Source organism: Agelaius tricolor, unplaced genomic scaffold, assembly GCF_023055355.1.
Source record: "Agelaius tricolor isolate 1412-34295 unplaced genomic scaffold, bAgeTri1.0.p SCAF_15, whole genome shotgun sequence".
Classification (NCBI taxonomy): domain Eukaryota; kingdom Metazoa; phylum Chordata; class Aves; order Passeriformes; family Icteridae; genus Agelaius; species Agelaius tricolor.
In genome coordinates this window covers 18,382,048-18,399,428 of record NW_027269275.1, presented here as the reverse complement: position 1 = coordinate 18,399,428, position 17,381 = coordinate 18,382,048, and the positions used below count along the sequence as shown (strand labels likewise).

The 17,381-nt window shown below is 41.8% G+C and overlaps 1 protein-coding gene and 1 long non-coding RNA gene across 2 annotated transcripts; one reads left to right on the top strand and one right to left on the bottom strand.

Annotated features, from left to right (window-relative positions):
- The first annotated feature begins 12,936 nt into the window (after positions 1-12,936).
- Positions 12,937-15,807, top strand: HSBP1 (heat shock factor binding protein 1). Its single transcript, XM_071440763.1, has 4 exons — positions 12,937-13,048; positions 14,099-14,165; positions 14,732-14,851; positions 15,726-15,807. Exons 1-3 carry the CDS (start codon positions 13,004-13,006, stop codon positions 14,848-14,850), a joined length of 231 nt encoding a protein of 76 aa, XP_071296864.1. The 5' UTR covers positions 12,937-13,003; the 3' UTR covers position 14,851; positions 15,726-15,807.
- On the bottom strand, positions 15,753-17,029 carry LOC139596452 (uncharacterized). The gene is made up of 2 exons (XR_011681322.1): positions 16,333-17,029; positions 15,753-16,300 (listed from the first exon to the last, which is right to left on the bottom strand). It is a non-coding gene; the product is annotated as an uncharacterized lncRNA (long non-coding RNA).
- Positions 17,030-17,381: the final 352 nt, after the last annotated feature.

Sequence of the window (17,381 nt, the reverse complement as noted above, 5' to 3'; positions counted from 1 at the left end):
GAAAAGCTGCCTGGCAGCTCCTGGTGAAACAAATTACCTCTCTTTTCATGGATGGGAACAAGTGGACCAAATTACAGAAGTATTAAAAATCAGTCAAGTATTTCATCATCCACCAATGCAAATACAATGTGTGCAAGCTGAGAGAAAGGCAAACAAATTACTCCTGAAAAGGTGGGCAGGGAGAAGGAACAGAATGAATTGATCTTTAGACCACAGCCTTTCCTCTGCAGATAAATCTGGGCTGAAATTAAACCAGATTAAAAATCTAACCACAAAAGCAAAGGAGAATTCAAGTCAGAGCAAACGTGATTTTGGTCATCATCCCAAGCTGGCCTGTAGATTTTTGTTTCACATTTCTGCTGAAATGACCAAGTCTGACCTGGGCTGACTCTTACTCAGATTTTCCCCTGGGTGTGTCACCTGTGGAGAGGATGGTGTCTGCTCACAGCAGCTCCCAGGCCATGCAGAAGAGGCAGAGGGATTTATTATGAACTTTCTTTCTAAAAACACATTTCCTCATATCATCAGAAAATATTAATGACATTCTGCAGACCTTTTTAAATCTATTTTTTTTTTCTTTTTACTAAACAGCCATTTTCTTCCAAGGACAACAAATGTTGATTTATGTGAAGTGAGATCAGAACTTTATCTATAAAGACCTTTATAGATAAAGACCTCCTTTATATATAAAGGCCTCCTAAAATTAACAGGTTTTCTTTTCTTGTTTAATGATGAAGTGGAAGGGTGAACCTTTGGTCTAAGAGAATATAAAATAAAACATAGTAAGAGCTGGCCATCTATAATAAATATACTGGAAAAAAAATAACTGGAGTATATAATTAGAGAATTTACAAGGAAAAAAAAAGGAAAAAAACCCTTCACATTTCTTTTTTTTTTTTAAGTTTAGCTCAAGCTTTTAGCTGGCAGCTAAAAGTAAAACAGCAATTGTTTCTTAGGCATTATCACTACATGTTTCATAAGGATTAAGTAGAATGCTGTTATTAGAGTAGTCAGTGGTTCAGGATGCCAGAAGATTGGAAGATTAAACAAAAGCTAATCTCTAGGAAAGTAGGACGAGATGCTTTGTTTCTTTTTCAGGAAAAAGGATTCCCAGGTTCTCAGAGCTGGCTTGGTAAGGTGACATTTTTTTAAACAGCAATATTTTCCCCACCTCCCTCTTCCAGAATAATTCATTTTCCAAAAACTGTGTGTACAGATCAAGTAGGGATCAAGTTGTTAATTTTTTTGACAAGTTAGCACTAATATTGTTATTGTTATTTTTATTAATTCTATAAATCAGGCAACTCTCTGGTTGCATCAGTGCTCAGGCACAACTGGAAAAGGTTTTGTTTGAAGGGGTTTGCAGAGTTTAAGAGGTGAGAGCAAACCACTGACAAAATGCTGTGAGAAATGATAATTCAGCAAGAAAATGTTAAGGTTTTTTTTATATGAGAAGGATGGTGAGTGTAGAGCCAACCTCCCAGCACAATCCTGCATTAGGTTTGCATTTTATTTTTGGTACATTTTCAGCAGCATCTCCCACCAAGTTCTCTATTGCAATATCAGTGGCATGTGGGACTGATAAACAGGTAAAAGTGACATTAATAAATACAGTTATTAGAAATATAAAACACAGAGAAATTCCTACAAAATATAAGTGGCATTCAGGACTGATAAACAGGTAAAAGTGACAATGATAAATACAGTTCTTAGTAGCATAAAACACAGAGAAACTACGACTAAATGTTTAAGGTTTTGGAAGGTGGCATAGGTTTTGGACCTTGGAAAATTGCAAAAGATTTTGTTCCAAAATCTCTTGTAAAGAGATTTTAGTGCTTAAGGGACTTCTGACAGCTCTCAACAAAGAGAATCCCATGAGTTTAGCACTCAGCTCCTGCAGAAAGTCCTGAGAATGGTCTAAAATAGCCTTTGAAATGTACAAATCTCTATAGTAGCTCTGAGAAATGTTTGTTATGCTGCTGTATGACAGAGAGATGGCACAGATGAAGTAGATCTCATGTACATCCATTAAATGTTCTCTGCACAGGAAGAAACTTGATCCAAGCCCAGGAGGGCAGCCTGGAATGGGAGCAGCACAAATACCAGAGTCCTTGGGAGGCTTCACCCGGGGGAGAGGGAAGCTTTAAAACATTTGCCATTCATGTCTGAGCCACGTCTTCCTTGCCCCCAGGCTCCCTGTTCCGCTGAAATGCCAATTAAACAGATGCAGCTGATAAAATTAGGGATGCTGACGGCCATGCACAGGGCCAGGCCCGTGCTGGGGATCAGAAATAATCTCAGAGGGAGGGACTGGGGAGCTCAGACCTTGCCCAGGGCAGGGGCTGCCCCAGCAGCTGGCGCTGGGTGCTCTGTGCCCCAGGGAAGCTCTGGCAGGGATGCAGTGACCTGTGAGGAAGAGGATGCTGCAGGTTTGGGGGTCTGGGGCTCTGCTTCAGCTGCAGAACCAGCTCTGACTTCCTGAATTCATTGATTTCAATGTTCCTTGTCAGCTGGGCAGCACACAACTCTGTCCCTGGAGCCTGGGACTCAGCACAGGCTTGCAAACAATGTCGTGGGGACCTGAGGGGGACTTGGCTTCTTTTGTGCCAAGATTTTAATGTGTCAGACAGTATTTCTTGTTTGGATTCAGCTGTTTATTAGTTCTTATCTATATTATATTATCTATGTATTATATAGATAATAATAGATATAATATATATAATAGATAGATATAGATATAGATATAGAATAGATATAATATATAATAATAGATAAAATATATCTATTAGATATAATAGATATAGATAGATATAGATATAGATATAATATCTAGATTATAGATATAATATAGATATAATATATAATAATATATTATATATTATATATTATATAATATATAATATAGATAATAGATAATAGATATAATATATAATAATATCTAGATATTATTATATAGATATATAATAGATAGATATAGATATAATATATAATAGATATAGATAATAGATATAATATAATATATAATGGATATATAGATAAAATATATAATAATATCTATAATATAAATATATAATATAGAAATATATAATTCTGATCTAGAAATAATATAATTGTTATATACAAATGTAATATATAATTTATAAATATATACTAATATAGAATATATATAACATAAACAATTATATTTTAACATATTATATTATAGTATCTATATTATTGTCTAATCTCACAAACTGTGCTGTGAGTTCCACAGCACTTCACTCTAACAAACTAAAAATGGAGACCAATTTCTCTCTCTACAAGGCCTTTAAAGGATGAACTGCCTAATTAAGAAATGACACCTCAATTATTTTCACTTTTAACCCAATAACCAACCACCTGTGCCCTGCAATGCAGACTTTTTTATCCAATTACACAAAACCACGCAAACCCATGGAGAAGAAGGTGAAGAAGGACCAGCCTTGGCCCTAAAACCTCCATCTTGCTTTATATATATTATTATATTCTAAAACCTTAGACTCTAAGTTTCCCACCCTGTGATATCACACATTTCTATCCAAACTCCACACCCACAATCCCAGTTCTGTCATTCCATTTTGGAAGCTTCTCCACAGCCTCAGGTCATTGCAGTGTTCTCTTGGGGGTCAGTGCCTGCCAGCACAGAAAGTTTAAAATTCTCGTTAACCAGGGTTCCAACTGTAACCTGCAGGAGAAAAATTTTAATATTGCTTATCCGAAATAAAGCACGTGTAACATTCCTCTCAATGGGATCTGGCAAATTACAACAGGCTTAAAACAAGGGGAAAAGGCTTAAAACAAAGGGGAAAAAGGCTTAAAGCAACAAAAAAAAGGAACCAGGCCTTGTTCCTTTTATCTGTTTTTGGCTTGGCTCTCCATCTCTTGCACATCCCCCTGTGGTTCCTGACTTGCTGCTGCCTTGTAGCTCTTTTTGAGGAACACGACCCAAATCAGTGCTCAGGGAGCCCAGGGGAGCCCTCTTGGATTTGTAGTTTCAGGTTGGTGTTGAAGCATCCTTGCATAAACAATTGAGGGTCTGAGCTGGCTCTAAATTCAGCCTCCTCCAGGCTAAGGGCTGGTGTGGAATTTTTATTAATCAGCTCATATATTCACTTGCTAACTTAGCTCCTAAATTCCTCTATCCCTGAAAATGAGAGTAACCAATGCTCAGTAATGAATGAGGTTTCCAGCACTTCAGATCTCAGAGTACAAAACTATCAGTGCTCCAATATTTAACATCTGCTGCAAGTCCCTCACAGCTAATTATCAGCTCTTCTATGGCTCCCTAATGAATTTCTTAGGGAAAGAGAGGCAAGGACAGACTACATTTGACCTGCAGTGAGATGACAGAGCTCATGCTGGAAGGGAAATTTGGAAAATGTTTCTCTGGAGTGAGGAAGGGAAAAAAAAAAAGGAAGCTGTGAGAAGGACTTAGCAGATATTCCTGTTTGCAAACAGCCAGTTTGGGAGGTTAATATCTCCTGCAGTACGAATAAAATGGCAGAATTGGGGTTTATTTCCACTAAAATATAACTTTCCTAACAGACTCCAAAACAGAAGGTAGATCTGTTCAATTGTACTGCATCATTCTAATTTCTGGGCATGTTCCATTTCAAAACCACAGATATCAACAGCTCCATTTCCAGGCTGTTTTGGCCAAAATGCACCTGCTTATACTTGGTAGATGGGGCTGAGAGACCTTCCACACACAGCACAACTCAAAACCTACACAGTCAGAAAGTTTTATTGGCATTCACTATGGGATTTGCAGGAATTGGTGGGAAATCCAAGGAAATGGCTATTATATCCCCAGCTGATGGAAACCAGCATAACCCCAATGAAATAAATAAAACAAACCTTGGATTTGGTGAATAACTTCTGAAATTAACTGTGTGAGGTGGCTCTGTGCAGCTCCTTTTGAGGGGACAAGAGCTGTGACAAAACCACATCTCATTTTTAACAGGCTACAAACCAACCCCACTGAAATGATGAAATTATGGAAGAGGAATATTTCCATCCCAGCAGCTGACCCCATTCTGTGATTCAGGTCTGCTTATCTGCCTGCTCAGTTATTTGAATTTTCATTAAATTATCAATTAGTTTGACACCGATTCCATTGTATTTTATATCTTTGAGCTCACCTTTCACTGGAATAAAGAAGCTGAAGAATTGACCATTAATGTCAAGGCTTCTGGAGTGATGTAACAAAGTGTTTTGATAACTAAACACACATCAAGGGTTAGAGTTATGGTGGCAATTCTTAGTCTTCCTGAGACAGCTGGAAATTGGGAGAAGCAGAATCTGGAGAATTTTATGATCCTTTTACTGAGCATAAATTAGATATGAAAAATAATTTTCTGCATAGTGATCTACAGTTACTTGAAAATTCAGGCTGGAAAACAGGGATAATTCTTTCAGAGGCAGACTGATTGTTCTTTCTGCAATCAGCTTGGTTCCCATCCATTTCTGCTCTGTAGTGGGCACTTTTTTACCCTGGAAGCATTGAGGATTTCTAATGCACTTTTGTCTCTCCACACAGGTAAATGCCTTAAGAAGTTTTTCTGTTTGCAGCAACTGGTTGGGATCTGCAAACACTCCCAGGAAGAAAGCAATCCATGAGGAGTGCCCAGCAGGGCCTGGAGAAGGAAAAATCACAGGGAAAAATCAGTGGCACATCCCTCCACCAAAACCCAAACTCAATCTTACAGAGCTGGAAGGTTTTGGAGTAGATCTGACTATTAAAAAAATAAAACAAAAACTACCAACATGCCATATAACTCAGTTATTTGGGCCCCAAATTGTTACTATTTTCACTAATCCCTTGTGTTTTTAGGATTAAAAAGCCCGGACTACAGTTTGTGATTGTTACTCAGGATGAGGTGCTTTTATAAGGCTCAGCCTGAAAGGGCATTACAAATCAAAAAGGCTGAATTTTATTCTTTGCCTCTGTCAGAGGTCCCAATAACAGGGTTATTCTGTACTCACTCTACCAAATGGACACAGAAGGAATTTCAGCTGTCCACTTGTGAATGATTGATTACTCTCTGTGGTTTCTAATTTTTTCCTGAGTAAATATTTCAAGTCCTGGTCTTGATGTTGTAAAATAAATCATGATATAATTAGACCTTGCCAGTGTTTCAGAAGGAAAAAAGAGCATGGATTTATTATTTCTGATAAGCAGCCTTGTAACAAGAGAAACACGAGCCAGACAAACAAATTTACAGTTTCTGTGCATGCATTTCATTCCAGATTAAAATGGCTAAACCCAGAATTTAAACCTGATCTACCTGAGTCTGGAAGATAAGCAGGCTTATCAGGCACAGGATCATGGAGCAGGACTGTTCCTTTGGAAGGCAGCTGCTTTCAGCCTGTCAAACACATCCAGCCCATCAGTGCAGCATCCTATCCACTGCCAATGGTTAGAAATTGCTTTATTTTGCATACAAGTGCAATTTGTAGAGCCAGAGTCTGGAACTCAAGACAGGATTTGTGTTGTGAGCTGCCTGGTTTCTGGCTGCCAAGCTGGAAAGCTCCTTGCAGAGGCTGGGAATCAGGGGCTGAGGTTCACTCAAGCCCCAGAGCGAGATTGCCATGACAGGTTGGACACAAAGTGTGCAGCAGAAGGGAAAAAAACCATTTCATGGTTTGTGATAATTCTGTGTGCTTGGAGTGGGCAGTGCAATTTCCCTGGAACCTCAGCACTGTGCAGCTCCAGCTTTCCCTCCTCTCCTTGGGCACATCCAGTGCACAAATAGGAGCTGGCCTCAGTCAGCTGCAGGAGCAAAAAATTGCAATTTGGAATGGCTGACGGAGCTCAGACAATTTTGATGTTTCCCAAGCAGGAGCATGAAGGCTTGGTCCTGAATGCGTCCTCAGATTCAAGAGGCAGATAACACTTATCATGGGTACTTTCCTGGAAAATCTGGGTCTTATTATATATATATATAATATATATATATAATATATATTATATATATATATATATATATATATATATATATATATATATATTATATAATATATAATAATATATTATATTACATATAAAATAATTATACATAATCTTATATATATTATATATGATATTATATATATAATATTATATAATATAATAACAATAGTAATTATTATTAAAACTAATAATAAAACTAATAAAACTAATAATAAAACTAATAATAATAATAATAATAATAATAATAATAATAATAATAATAATACAGCTCTTTGCCCCCTCACCAGCCAGAACATTCCTGTGCCTGGCAGCAACCATGATGCAGACCTCCTAAATGTCCCAACCATCTGAATTTACTGTGAGAAATGGGAAATTTCGGTGGATCCCTAATGATTTCTCTCAGGAGGGTGTAAAAGGCAGATTCCTGACAAACTGACATCACAAATCTCTTGCTATTTCAGTGCCAGTGCTCTGCTCTGCCTGGGTGAGCTGCTCAGAGCACAATGTCCAGGCTCTCCCTGCATTTCTGCTCCCCAGCACATTTTTAACCAGCAGCTCCTGGTCTGGGAGAATCCATGGGGAATAGCAGAAAGCAAAGAGAGCTGCAGCTTGCAGGAGCTGGGGTCCATGCTCTGGACAGCAGGCAGTCCCTCAAGGTGGGTTATTTTCAGCTTTCCAGTCTTTTAAATGATTTTCTCTTTTGAGAACTTCTGAATTATACAGCAGTACCTTTTTTAGCAATGGAAAAACTCCTTTTAACCACTCTGCTGCCTAATCTCATTGCAGGTGTAGCATTCAGGAATGAAAGGGTCTGAAATTACTTTAAACTCATCAGGAGACTCTCTGGGCAAAGCTGTTTCAAACATCAGATACCAACCTGAGCCACAGGCTCTGAACAATAGACTGTGCTAAGCAGATATGGAAAAGAGACTTAATTTCAAATTACCTCATTTAAAAAGACACTTCCCATAATCACCAGACTAATCCTTCAGGGACTCAGTTAAATCATGTCACCTACCTAGTGTGGTTCCTGCTGTAATTTATTCCCTGCTCATTTTGAAGGGATCATTAGCCCAGCTCTGTGAGGTTTTTACTAACTACTATTGATGCTTCAAGAGGGGAAGGGATGGGAAAAATCAGGGGTGTGCACATATGAAATAAAGCGTTTGACCAAATCCACATTTCTGCAGTAAACACTCCAGAGTTCTGGCTCAGGTTGCATCCAGTTTGAAAATGAACATACTTACAAATAACCTTTCACAAAAATAGAGGGAAAAGAAGAAAATCCCCAACCACTCTAATTTTGAATGCAATTAACTATAAAGATCCATGCAATCGTGTGCTGGGGGGCTGAAATTCATTCACAGTGGGTTGAAAACACAACCCAAAGAGGACGGTGATGGTGAGGAGCTTCATGAGACACCCTTGCTCAGAGAGCTCCTCTCTGAATGCCCAATTTCTGAAAAACTCCTGCTCATCCCAGGCTTCTAAAACCCTAATCATCTCTGAAACTGGTGGCTGGCTTCCATATTCAAATGGCTCCCCAAAATATCAATTCAATTCTCTTCTGTTTGCCTCAAATCTTCCTGTTTTGGCCAAAACTGCCAATTTCAGAGCTCTGATGTCATGATTGGCATCCCCTAAAGCACAAAGAGAATTACTCTGCTGATGGTCAGACTGCTGCAGTTCTGAATTACCAGGCTGTTATGACTCACTGTGGGTACATAATTAGTTAATTAAACTTTCTATGCAATTTATCTACACAAATGTAAAGCCAAAATTCTGATTGCCCTGTGAATGGCTTAAAACTCAGCTTAGCATTAAACAGAAAACAAAGGTAAATGACAGAGCATCTGAATGGCCAGTAATGCTAGGAAACAAAAGTTTACTGTGTGGAAAAGGAATTTTAGAAGGAGATCTTGTCTTAGAAAGCTACTGACTCTTCAAGGATGTTATAAAAAGATTTGGTACAAGCCACTCCTAAGCAATTTAATTTTGTAGAAAAGCCACAGTGAATTGCCAGGGTTCATGTAATGGTCAATGGGAGATTAAAATAATGAAATTTTGACCCCACAAGATATTTTAAACCATATGATTGGGATAAAGCAATCCCATTATCTGGTTCAAAATCTGATCCTCCTGAGGAAGGCAGCTGAAAACATTTCAGAGGGTGCATCAGATGCTGTCAATAAAGACCTCAGTGGCTGTGGTGAAACCTCCAGAGGGCAGAAATCCATCCCTTGGGCTTTGCAACAAGTCAAAATAAAATACTGAGGGGGACACTGAGACTCCTGCATGCATGGAAGGATGGGAAAGAGATGGAGATCCCAAATGAATCCCAGAATGACCTCCTGAGAACTTGACATCTTCTAAAAGCACCGGAACCCACGAGGATGAGGATGTTTAGCAGCAAGCAGCAACAAAAGCATGCAGGATAAATAATGAATGCCCCATCCTACAAGCAATCAGACACTCAGAAGTTTCCTTTTTCCCTTGTGGGAGCCATTAAAATCATCAAAAATTCCAAATGGCCTTGCCCAAAAGAGAATTTTGCAGCCATGTCTGCCACAGAGACCAGTCCTACAGACTGTGGAGGGCTCCCAAGGTGGGACACAGAAGTTTTCCTGCCAGGCTCAGTTTTTAGGAACACAAAAAGCTTCATGGTGGATGACTCTGAGGCCCATAATACTCAGCACAGTTTTTCCTGCTGAGTGAAGACTCCTTCTACAGAGTCACATTAAACAGGAAATCTTTGTCCCAAACTGATGACTTTTATCCAAGGAAATCAGACTTTTAATAACAAAAAAAAAGAGTTTTTATGACAACAGGTTTCTGGTTCGCTTATTGAGTAAAGACTCCTTCTACAGAGAGTCCCCTTAAAAAGAAAATCCGTGTCCCAAACTTGATGATTTTTTTTTCCCATGGAAATCAGACTTTTAATAACCAAAACAAAAGAGGTTTTATAGCAACAAATTTCTGCTTCACAGCCCAGGCTACTCAAATTCTAGAGGAAAAGGACTTCTCCAAAATCCCATCTTTACACTCAGTGTCTGTGAGAGAAACCAGAACTGTGGTTACTGAGGAAAGGGAATTTCCTGACAAACCCCAGAACTATTTCTGCTCTCTTGAAAGAGGCAGTCTGGGACATCACCCCATCCTTCTTTATTTCCCTGCCCTGTCAGCAAAGCCCCAGGGTTCACCCTGCCCCACTAATGGCTTTGCATTTCAGACCAGGCTCATCCCCTCACTCCACAATGGACAGAAAATCTCCCTTTTCAGTGCACAACTCTCCCTTTTCAGTGCACAACTCTTCCTTTTCAGTGCACACACCAAGTCTGCAGCGAGCAGCATTGATCATTCCATTATCACTCTGTTATACTTAATTTCCTCTTCATCTTTGCAGTCAAACTCCATCCCAGACCCCATCAATAGTGCTGGCAACACCCTGATGGATTATCCTGGCTCTGGCATGCTGCAGGTACCCTGCAAAAATTGCTTTTGTGTTGCCCCAGCACCACTGAGCTCTCCTAAACTGTTCAGAACAGAAAAATGGGATTTTTTTCAACACTCTGATGTGACTTTGCAGCAGGCACTGAACTGGTGCTCCAGGCAGTTTGACAAAGCAGCAGAACTGTGCCAGTTTGGGCACTCTGACAGGAGCAAAAAGCAGCTTTAGGAGCCACCTGGGCAGCTCCTCAGTGCCAGGGGATCCTGCCCAGAGATGGGAACCCCAGGGATTTCCAGGGCTCCCCACTCTGAATAAATGAAGGCAGAAAAGTTAAACTTGAGAAGTTTTGTGAGATGAAGCAGCTCTGTCGTCCTCTGAGAGCAAAGGAGTTTCTGGGGGAGGAATGTCCCAAGAGTTCCTCCCTGTGGGAGCAGTGATTTCCTGCAGAAAAGCTGCCATTGGCTTTGGTTTAAAGGATAAAAAAACCCCTTTTCCTTCTCCTTTCCAGATCCAGCCAAACCAGCAGCACTTGCCTGATCCACAGCCCAAAAAAGGGTCCCACTGGCCCCAGAAATTACAGTACTGAACACTGTGGACATTTGGGATTATAAGAAATGCCAATTAAAAAATTAAGTAGGTCTCATCTGCTCATTTTTTCTGCTACCCAGAGATTCTTTGAGCCAGGCTGTTCACAGCCAGGATGTTCTCAGGAACCTGATTTCAGAGTTTATCTGAGTGCAAACTGCATTAAAAGTAGTCCATGGCACAGCACAACCTGTGACCCTTCCTTCTCTTTCTATGTGAGGTTTTTGTCCCCTCCCATTTGGCTGTGCTGCCCCAATTATTCACATTATTCACATTATTGAAAACACCACCCAAATGGGCCCAACCAAGAGTCCCACTGGCCCCAGAAATTACAATACTGAACACTGTGGACATTTGGGATTATAAGAAATGCCAATTAAAAAATTAAGTAAATCTCATCTGCTCATTTTTTCTGTTCACAGCCAGGATGTTCTCAGGAACCTGATTTCAGAGTTTATCTGAGTGCAAGCTGCATTAAGAGTAGCCCATGGCAGGGCAGAAGCACAGCCTGTGACCCTCCTTCCCTTGCCCTGGGAGGTTTTTGTCCCCTCACATTTGGCTGAGCTGGCTCAATTATTCACATTATTCACATCATTGAAAATACAACAATACCCCATGAAATGAACGACACTCACTGAGATGTTTAAGGCAAAAAAGAGCTCATTTATTTCTTGATTTGGATGTTTATAGAATTCCAAAAGTGACCACGGACTGGAGGATGAAATTGCTACTTCTCCAACCACACTGGTCAAACCAACAGTTCATTAATTCTCTCCTCCTCCAGAAAGGAATGCAAAACCATCATTATTTGCATGAACAGTGTGTGAGAAACTTCATTACAGATATGTAAACATCAGCAGGCTGAGAAGGGCTTTAGAAGAGCAGGGTGACACAGCTGTCATTGTCCCTTTTCCTGGACACCTTTCCTTGCTGGCTTCCACACTGCCCATTTGTTTTGCAGATTTCTCCTCTGTCCATCTCCAATTGGTGCCTTGCTCCTGCTTTTGTAGAGTTGGAACTGGAAGGACACATTTCAAATTTCCAGGAGAAAATAAAATTTCAAGTGCCCTTCATTTCAGTCTGAGATCTGTAGCTGGAAATTCCTGGGTGATTTGCCAAACTTCTTTTAACTCAATAACAGAGGGAAAAAAATCTTAATGGAGCAGGCACTGAGAATAATTACCCATTCTCCTCCACACATGAACTATTTATAATCAAATCATCCAGCTTTGTCTAGGCAAAGCAGCAGAAATGCCAATGGATTCTAGAAGAGATATTAATGAAATGTCATCCTTTAAATTTTCATCTAATTCTGGGTAGATTGTTAGCATTCAAGAGATTAGACCTACCTAAGCTTAACTTAACTGCTCATCCAGAAAAAAGCAAGAAGTAAAAGAAAGGAACATTTTAATACTGTGCATAAAAAAAAAAGGAAAAAACCCCAAAAGTAATAAAACAAAAGTAATAAAAGAAGTAAAACAAAACAAAAAGTAATAAAAAACAAAACAAAAAGTAATAAAATTAATAATTAATAAATTATTATTTAAAATAAATAATAATTTTTAAATCATAAAAATTTTATTAATAAATAATAAATTTAAGAATGTATTATTTATTAAAATAAATAACTAATTTTTCTTCGTGTAAAGAAATGAGGACTTCAGGAACCAAATTGTGCATGTTAAACAGAGACAACAGCAGTCATTCAAACAAAAATGTATAATCCTTAGAGCAGAGAAGCTCTTTACATAGAATGATTTAACACCACGCTCATACAGCAGTAACCAATAGAAGACAGAAGGATAATTAATAAGACAACAGCACAATTTTCAGCCGAAATGTAGAAATAGCGAAAATCTTTAATTGTTGGGCCGGTCCGTGGACTGCCGGGGCTGGCCTCAGGACTACATTTCCCACAATGCCGCGGGGCGGGCGCTCTCGCGAGAGCTGGCGGAAGCGGCGGGGCGCGGCCCGGAAGTGGAGCCGCCGCCGGAGCCACCATGGCCGAGACCGACCCCAAGAGCGTCCAGGACCTGACGGCCGTGGTGAGGCCCGGGCCGGGCTGCGGAGAGCCGGGGAAGGAGGGAGAACCCGCTTCTGGATGGGGCTGGGAGCAGCTGCTCCGCGGGAGGTGTCGCTGGGCGTGGCAGGGGGTGGAAGGAGAAGGGGCCCTCGTCACAACCCGGTCTGTGACGCCACAGAATCCCCCTGTGGTTAACAGGGCCATGGAGATTAACGGGGCCACGGACGTTCACAGGGCCACGGACATTAACAGGGCCACGGAGGTTAACAGGGCCATGGACGTTAACAGGGCCACGGACGTTCACAGGGCCACGGACATTACCAGGGCCATGGACGTTCATAGGGCCACGGACGTTCACAGGGCCATGGAGATTAACAGGGCCACGGACTGTCACAGGGCCACGGACATTACCAGGGCCATGGACATTACCAGGGCCACGGACATTACCAGGGCCACGGACATTACCAGGGCCATGGACATTACCAGGGCCATGGACATTAACAGGGCCACGCAGATTACTAGGGCCATGGACATTAACAGGGCCACGGCGATTACCAGGGCCATGGACGATAACAGGGCCACGGCGATTACCAGGGCCATGGACGATAACAGGGCCACGGCGATTACCAGGGCCATGGACATTAACAGGGCCACGGCGATTACCAGGGCCATGGACATTAACAGGGCCACGGCGATTACCAGGGCCATGGACGATAACAGGGCCACGGCGATTACCAGGGCCATGGACATTAACAGGGCCACGGCAATTACCAGGGCCATGGATGTTAACAGGGCCACGGACATTACTGGGGCCATGGACGTTAACGGGGCCATGGAGGTGCTGTCCTGACTTTGGTCCTGGTTGGGGAGGCGGCCGGGTTCTAGATCTTACAAATGTTTCCTGTAACACCTCGTTATACATGTATTTAAGTAGCACTTTTACTTCTAGGTATAACTGTACTGCAGGGGTTTGAGTTTAGCAGTGAAAGATCAATGTAGTTGTTACATGAGATCGGGTAACCTGAAGCCTCTGAAGGAAACAAACCATTTCTTTTTTATCCCTTTCTATTAGGTGCAGACATTGCTCCAGCAAATGCAGGACAAGTTTCAAACCATGTCTGACCAAATAATTGGAAGAAATATCCTTTTCTAAACTCAGATGGGGGCAGCATTACAAGTGTCACCAAATCTGGTTGGCCAGTGGGGTTTGTAAGAGAAATTTGAAGCGGCCATAAGTGTTTGCTCAAAGCTGTAAGGATAAAAACAATGAAACCAAGGGAGTTTTAAACACTTGTAGGGGAATGTTATCATTTGGGGCTGGGAAAGGAGGGACCAGAGGAGGCTCCAGGGTGAGCAGAGGATGGAGCAGCTCTGCTGGAGGAAAGGCTGGCACAGCTGGGATTGTTCACCTAAAAACGTGAAACTTCAGGGTGGTTTAATTGTGGCCTGAAGGGAAAGGTGAAATGGGACTGTTTATAGGAGCCTGGAGTGACAGGAGGAGGGGAGTGGGCTCAGATTGAGGAGAGCAGGCTGAGATGGGATTTTGGGAATCAGGAATTGCCCCGGTGAGTGTGCTGAGAGCCTGGCACGGCTGTGCCCGACTCTGACAGTGCCCAGGACTGGGCTGGGGGGGGCTCTGAGGTGCCTGCTGAGGCTGCTGTCCCTGTCCCTGAGCTGTCCCTGTTGTCCCTTGACCCCCGGGCAGTCGATGACATGAGCTGCCGCATCGATGACCTGGAGCGCAACATCGCCGACCTCATGATGCAGGCGGGCGTGGAGGAGCTCGAGGGGGAGAACAAGACCCCGGCTTCCAACAAGGGCTAAAGTAAATCCTGGCTTTGGAGCAGACCCCTGGGCCTTTGGAATTGCTGGCTGGGACACACAGAGGGAGCTGCTCCTTGGTTTGGGGGCTGCTCTGGGTGATTGTGCTGGAGAGAGACAGAGAGAGGGATAAAGAGAAAGAGAGCATGGCCAGGGAGGGGATTGGAGCACCAGGAGCTGCTGAGGGGGCTCAGCCTGCAGAAAAGGAGGCTCAGGGGGGCCCTTGTGGCTCTGCACAACTCCTGCCAGGAGGGGACAGCTGGGGGGGTTAGGGATCTGCTCCCAGGGAACAACAGGAGGAGAGGGAACAGCCCCAGGCTGGGCCAGGGCAGGCTCAGGGTGGACACCAGCAGGGATTTCCCCATGGAAAAGGCACTCAGGCTTTGGAGCAACTGCCCAGGTGGAGCCCCGGGGGCTGCTGAGGAGTCCCTCAGCTGCAAATTCCTCCTGAGTGCCATCTGGGAGCTTGCAGGGAGCAGTGACTCTCTCCCAGCTGCCAAGCTGCAGGTGCTGGCTGTGTGGGAGGGCACCCAGGCATGAGGCAATCCATGTCCCTGGGCAGTGCTCCCTGGAGGAATGCAATTCACCTGCCAGTAAATCTCTATTGTATTATATATTCTATTATATTATATATTCTTCTTATTCTTTCTGATTGCCCTCTTGCCCCTGTATTACAGTGGGCCTGTGTTTGGAACAGATATGTTCTTGCTTGTTAAGGTGTCTATTTTTGTGTTACCTTGTTAGAAACACAAATTATTACTGGCTTTGTTGCCCTCAGTGTCATTTCCATTAGTCTGAGCCCCACAAATGAAAATCTCTGCTGAGCATCATTCTCTTAATTCCCAGTAATCTCTTTTCTTACTATTTTTCCCCAACAGGTTGCCAACAACTCAAGTCATGGAAGATTATTTTTTCTTTTTTTTCTACAAATCCTTGGAATTAAAAAATGGCTTTTTGCAACTCCAGTGTGTGAAAGCATTTTTATATTGTTACAGAGCTTGCATTCCTAATGTACATTGTATAGTTGGGGTAGGGTAGTTTCTATTTTGATTTTGTGTACTGTAATTTCACTTTTTGAATTCTTGTAACGAGGATCACTTGGTTGTGTTATTAAAACACAGATCTTATGGATCTCAACTCCTGGGTGTATTTTTTTGTGGAGTCACTTTTTTCTCTTTCCTGTACTTTTGTAGATGTTTCATGTTTGATAGCTCAGCATTTAGTGACTCCCTCCAAATGGGAACCTTGCCTTGTGAGTTTGTGAAGCACAAGATTGAAACTTAATTCATTGCATTAATTGTAGCTCTGAGCATCAGGCACTCACTAGTTGAGGATTGTGTTGTCTTTCATCCATGTAATAAAGGAAACGAGAGGCACTGAACACCAAAACCATCTCCCCTACTGCTGGTGTTCCTGGAGCATCAAGGGGATGCAGATGGGCCATGAGAGACACCTGAGCAGCCACTGCCACCCCAGCTGTGACACCTGGGCAGGCAAGGAGCTGCTCACAGAGCAACCTCACCGTGGGACTGAAGGTTTCTAACATGTCCTCTGCCATTACCTTTGATCCATAACTGGCTTGAAGGGGTTGGGATTGATGGACAGGGGTTGTGGCAATGTCTGTGTGGGGTTTTCAGTGGGAATCACTGCCCTGTTGGAGTTTGCTAGCAAAGCAATGATACATGAACAAAAAATGAGAGAATCCAGGTAGATTTTTAAAGCCTTGCTTCTCTCGGAATAGCAACTTCAGAATATTTGATTGTTTTTGTTTGCTTTTCTAATCATGCCCACATCTTTGGGCCTGGAGTGTGTATTTATTACATTTTGGCCATGGAAGGTGTGTTTGGGAGAGTCTGAACTGTGTCACTTGTGAAGAAAAATGACCAATGTCAGCCATTCCTGACAATCATTGCAATGCTCCTCCAGCTTCAAATGCAGATTTCAGCAAGCACTAGTGGCAGGCAGCAGTTGCACCACACTTGAGCTGCTCCTTAAATGCCACCAAATTAGCACTTGAGTGCTGTGAAGGCAATATGACAGGTCATTTTTCCAAACTCACTGTAATAAAAGCTCATAATAACAGGGGAATTTTGTGAACATGAGAAATGTATCAATATATACTTGTAATACCAGCCTTAGGTCCTTTGTAATGTCATTTCAAAAAAAAAATCTAATAAACGGTTATGTGGTAACAAATAGCCAGCTCGTGTGTGTTACAGCATAATCTAGCATAAATATATCATTAGATGGGAGATTATATTTAGTTGTGAGTTATAAAAAGACTTAGCACAGCTGCTGCTCACAGGAAAGTCTAAAAATCCAGGTGTGCTCTGTATAATAAAAAGGCGATGATTCGTGCCCTGTCAGATCTGGCTTTAGCAGCTAATCAGAATACAGGAAAAATATTAATTAGAAATAGTAATAGTAATAAATTACAATTAATTCTAATTAATTATTAATTAGAATATAGGGAAGCATATTCAAGTGGATAATAATTTTGTATGATGTTTATACATGTACATTCTCATATATAT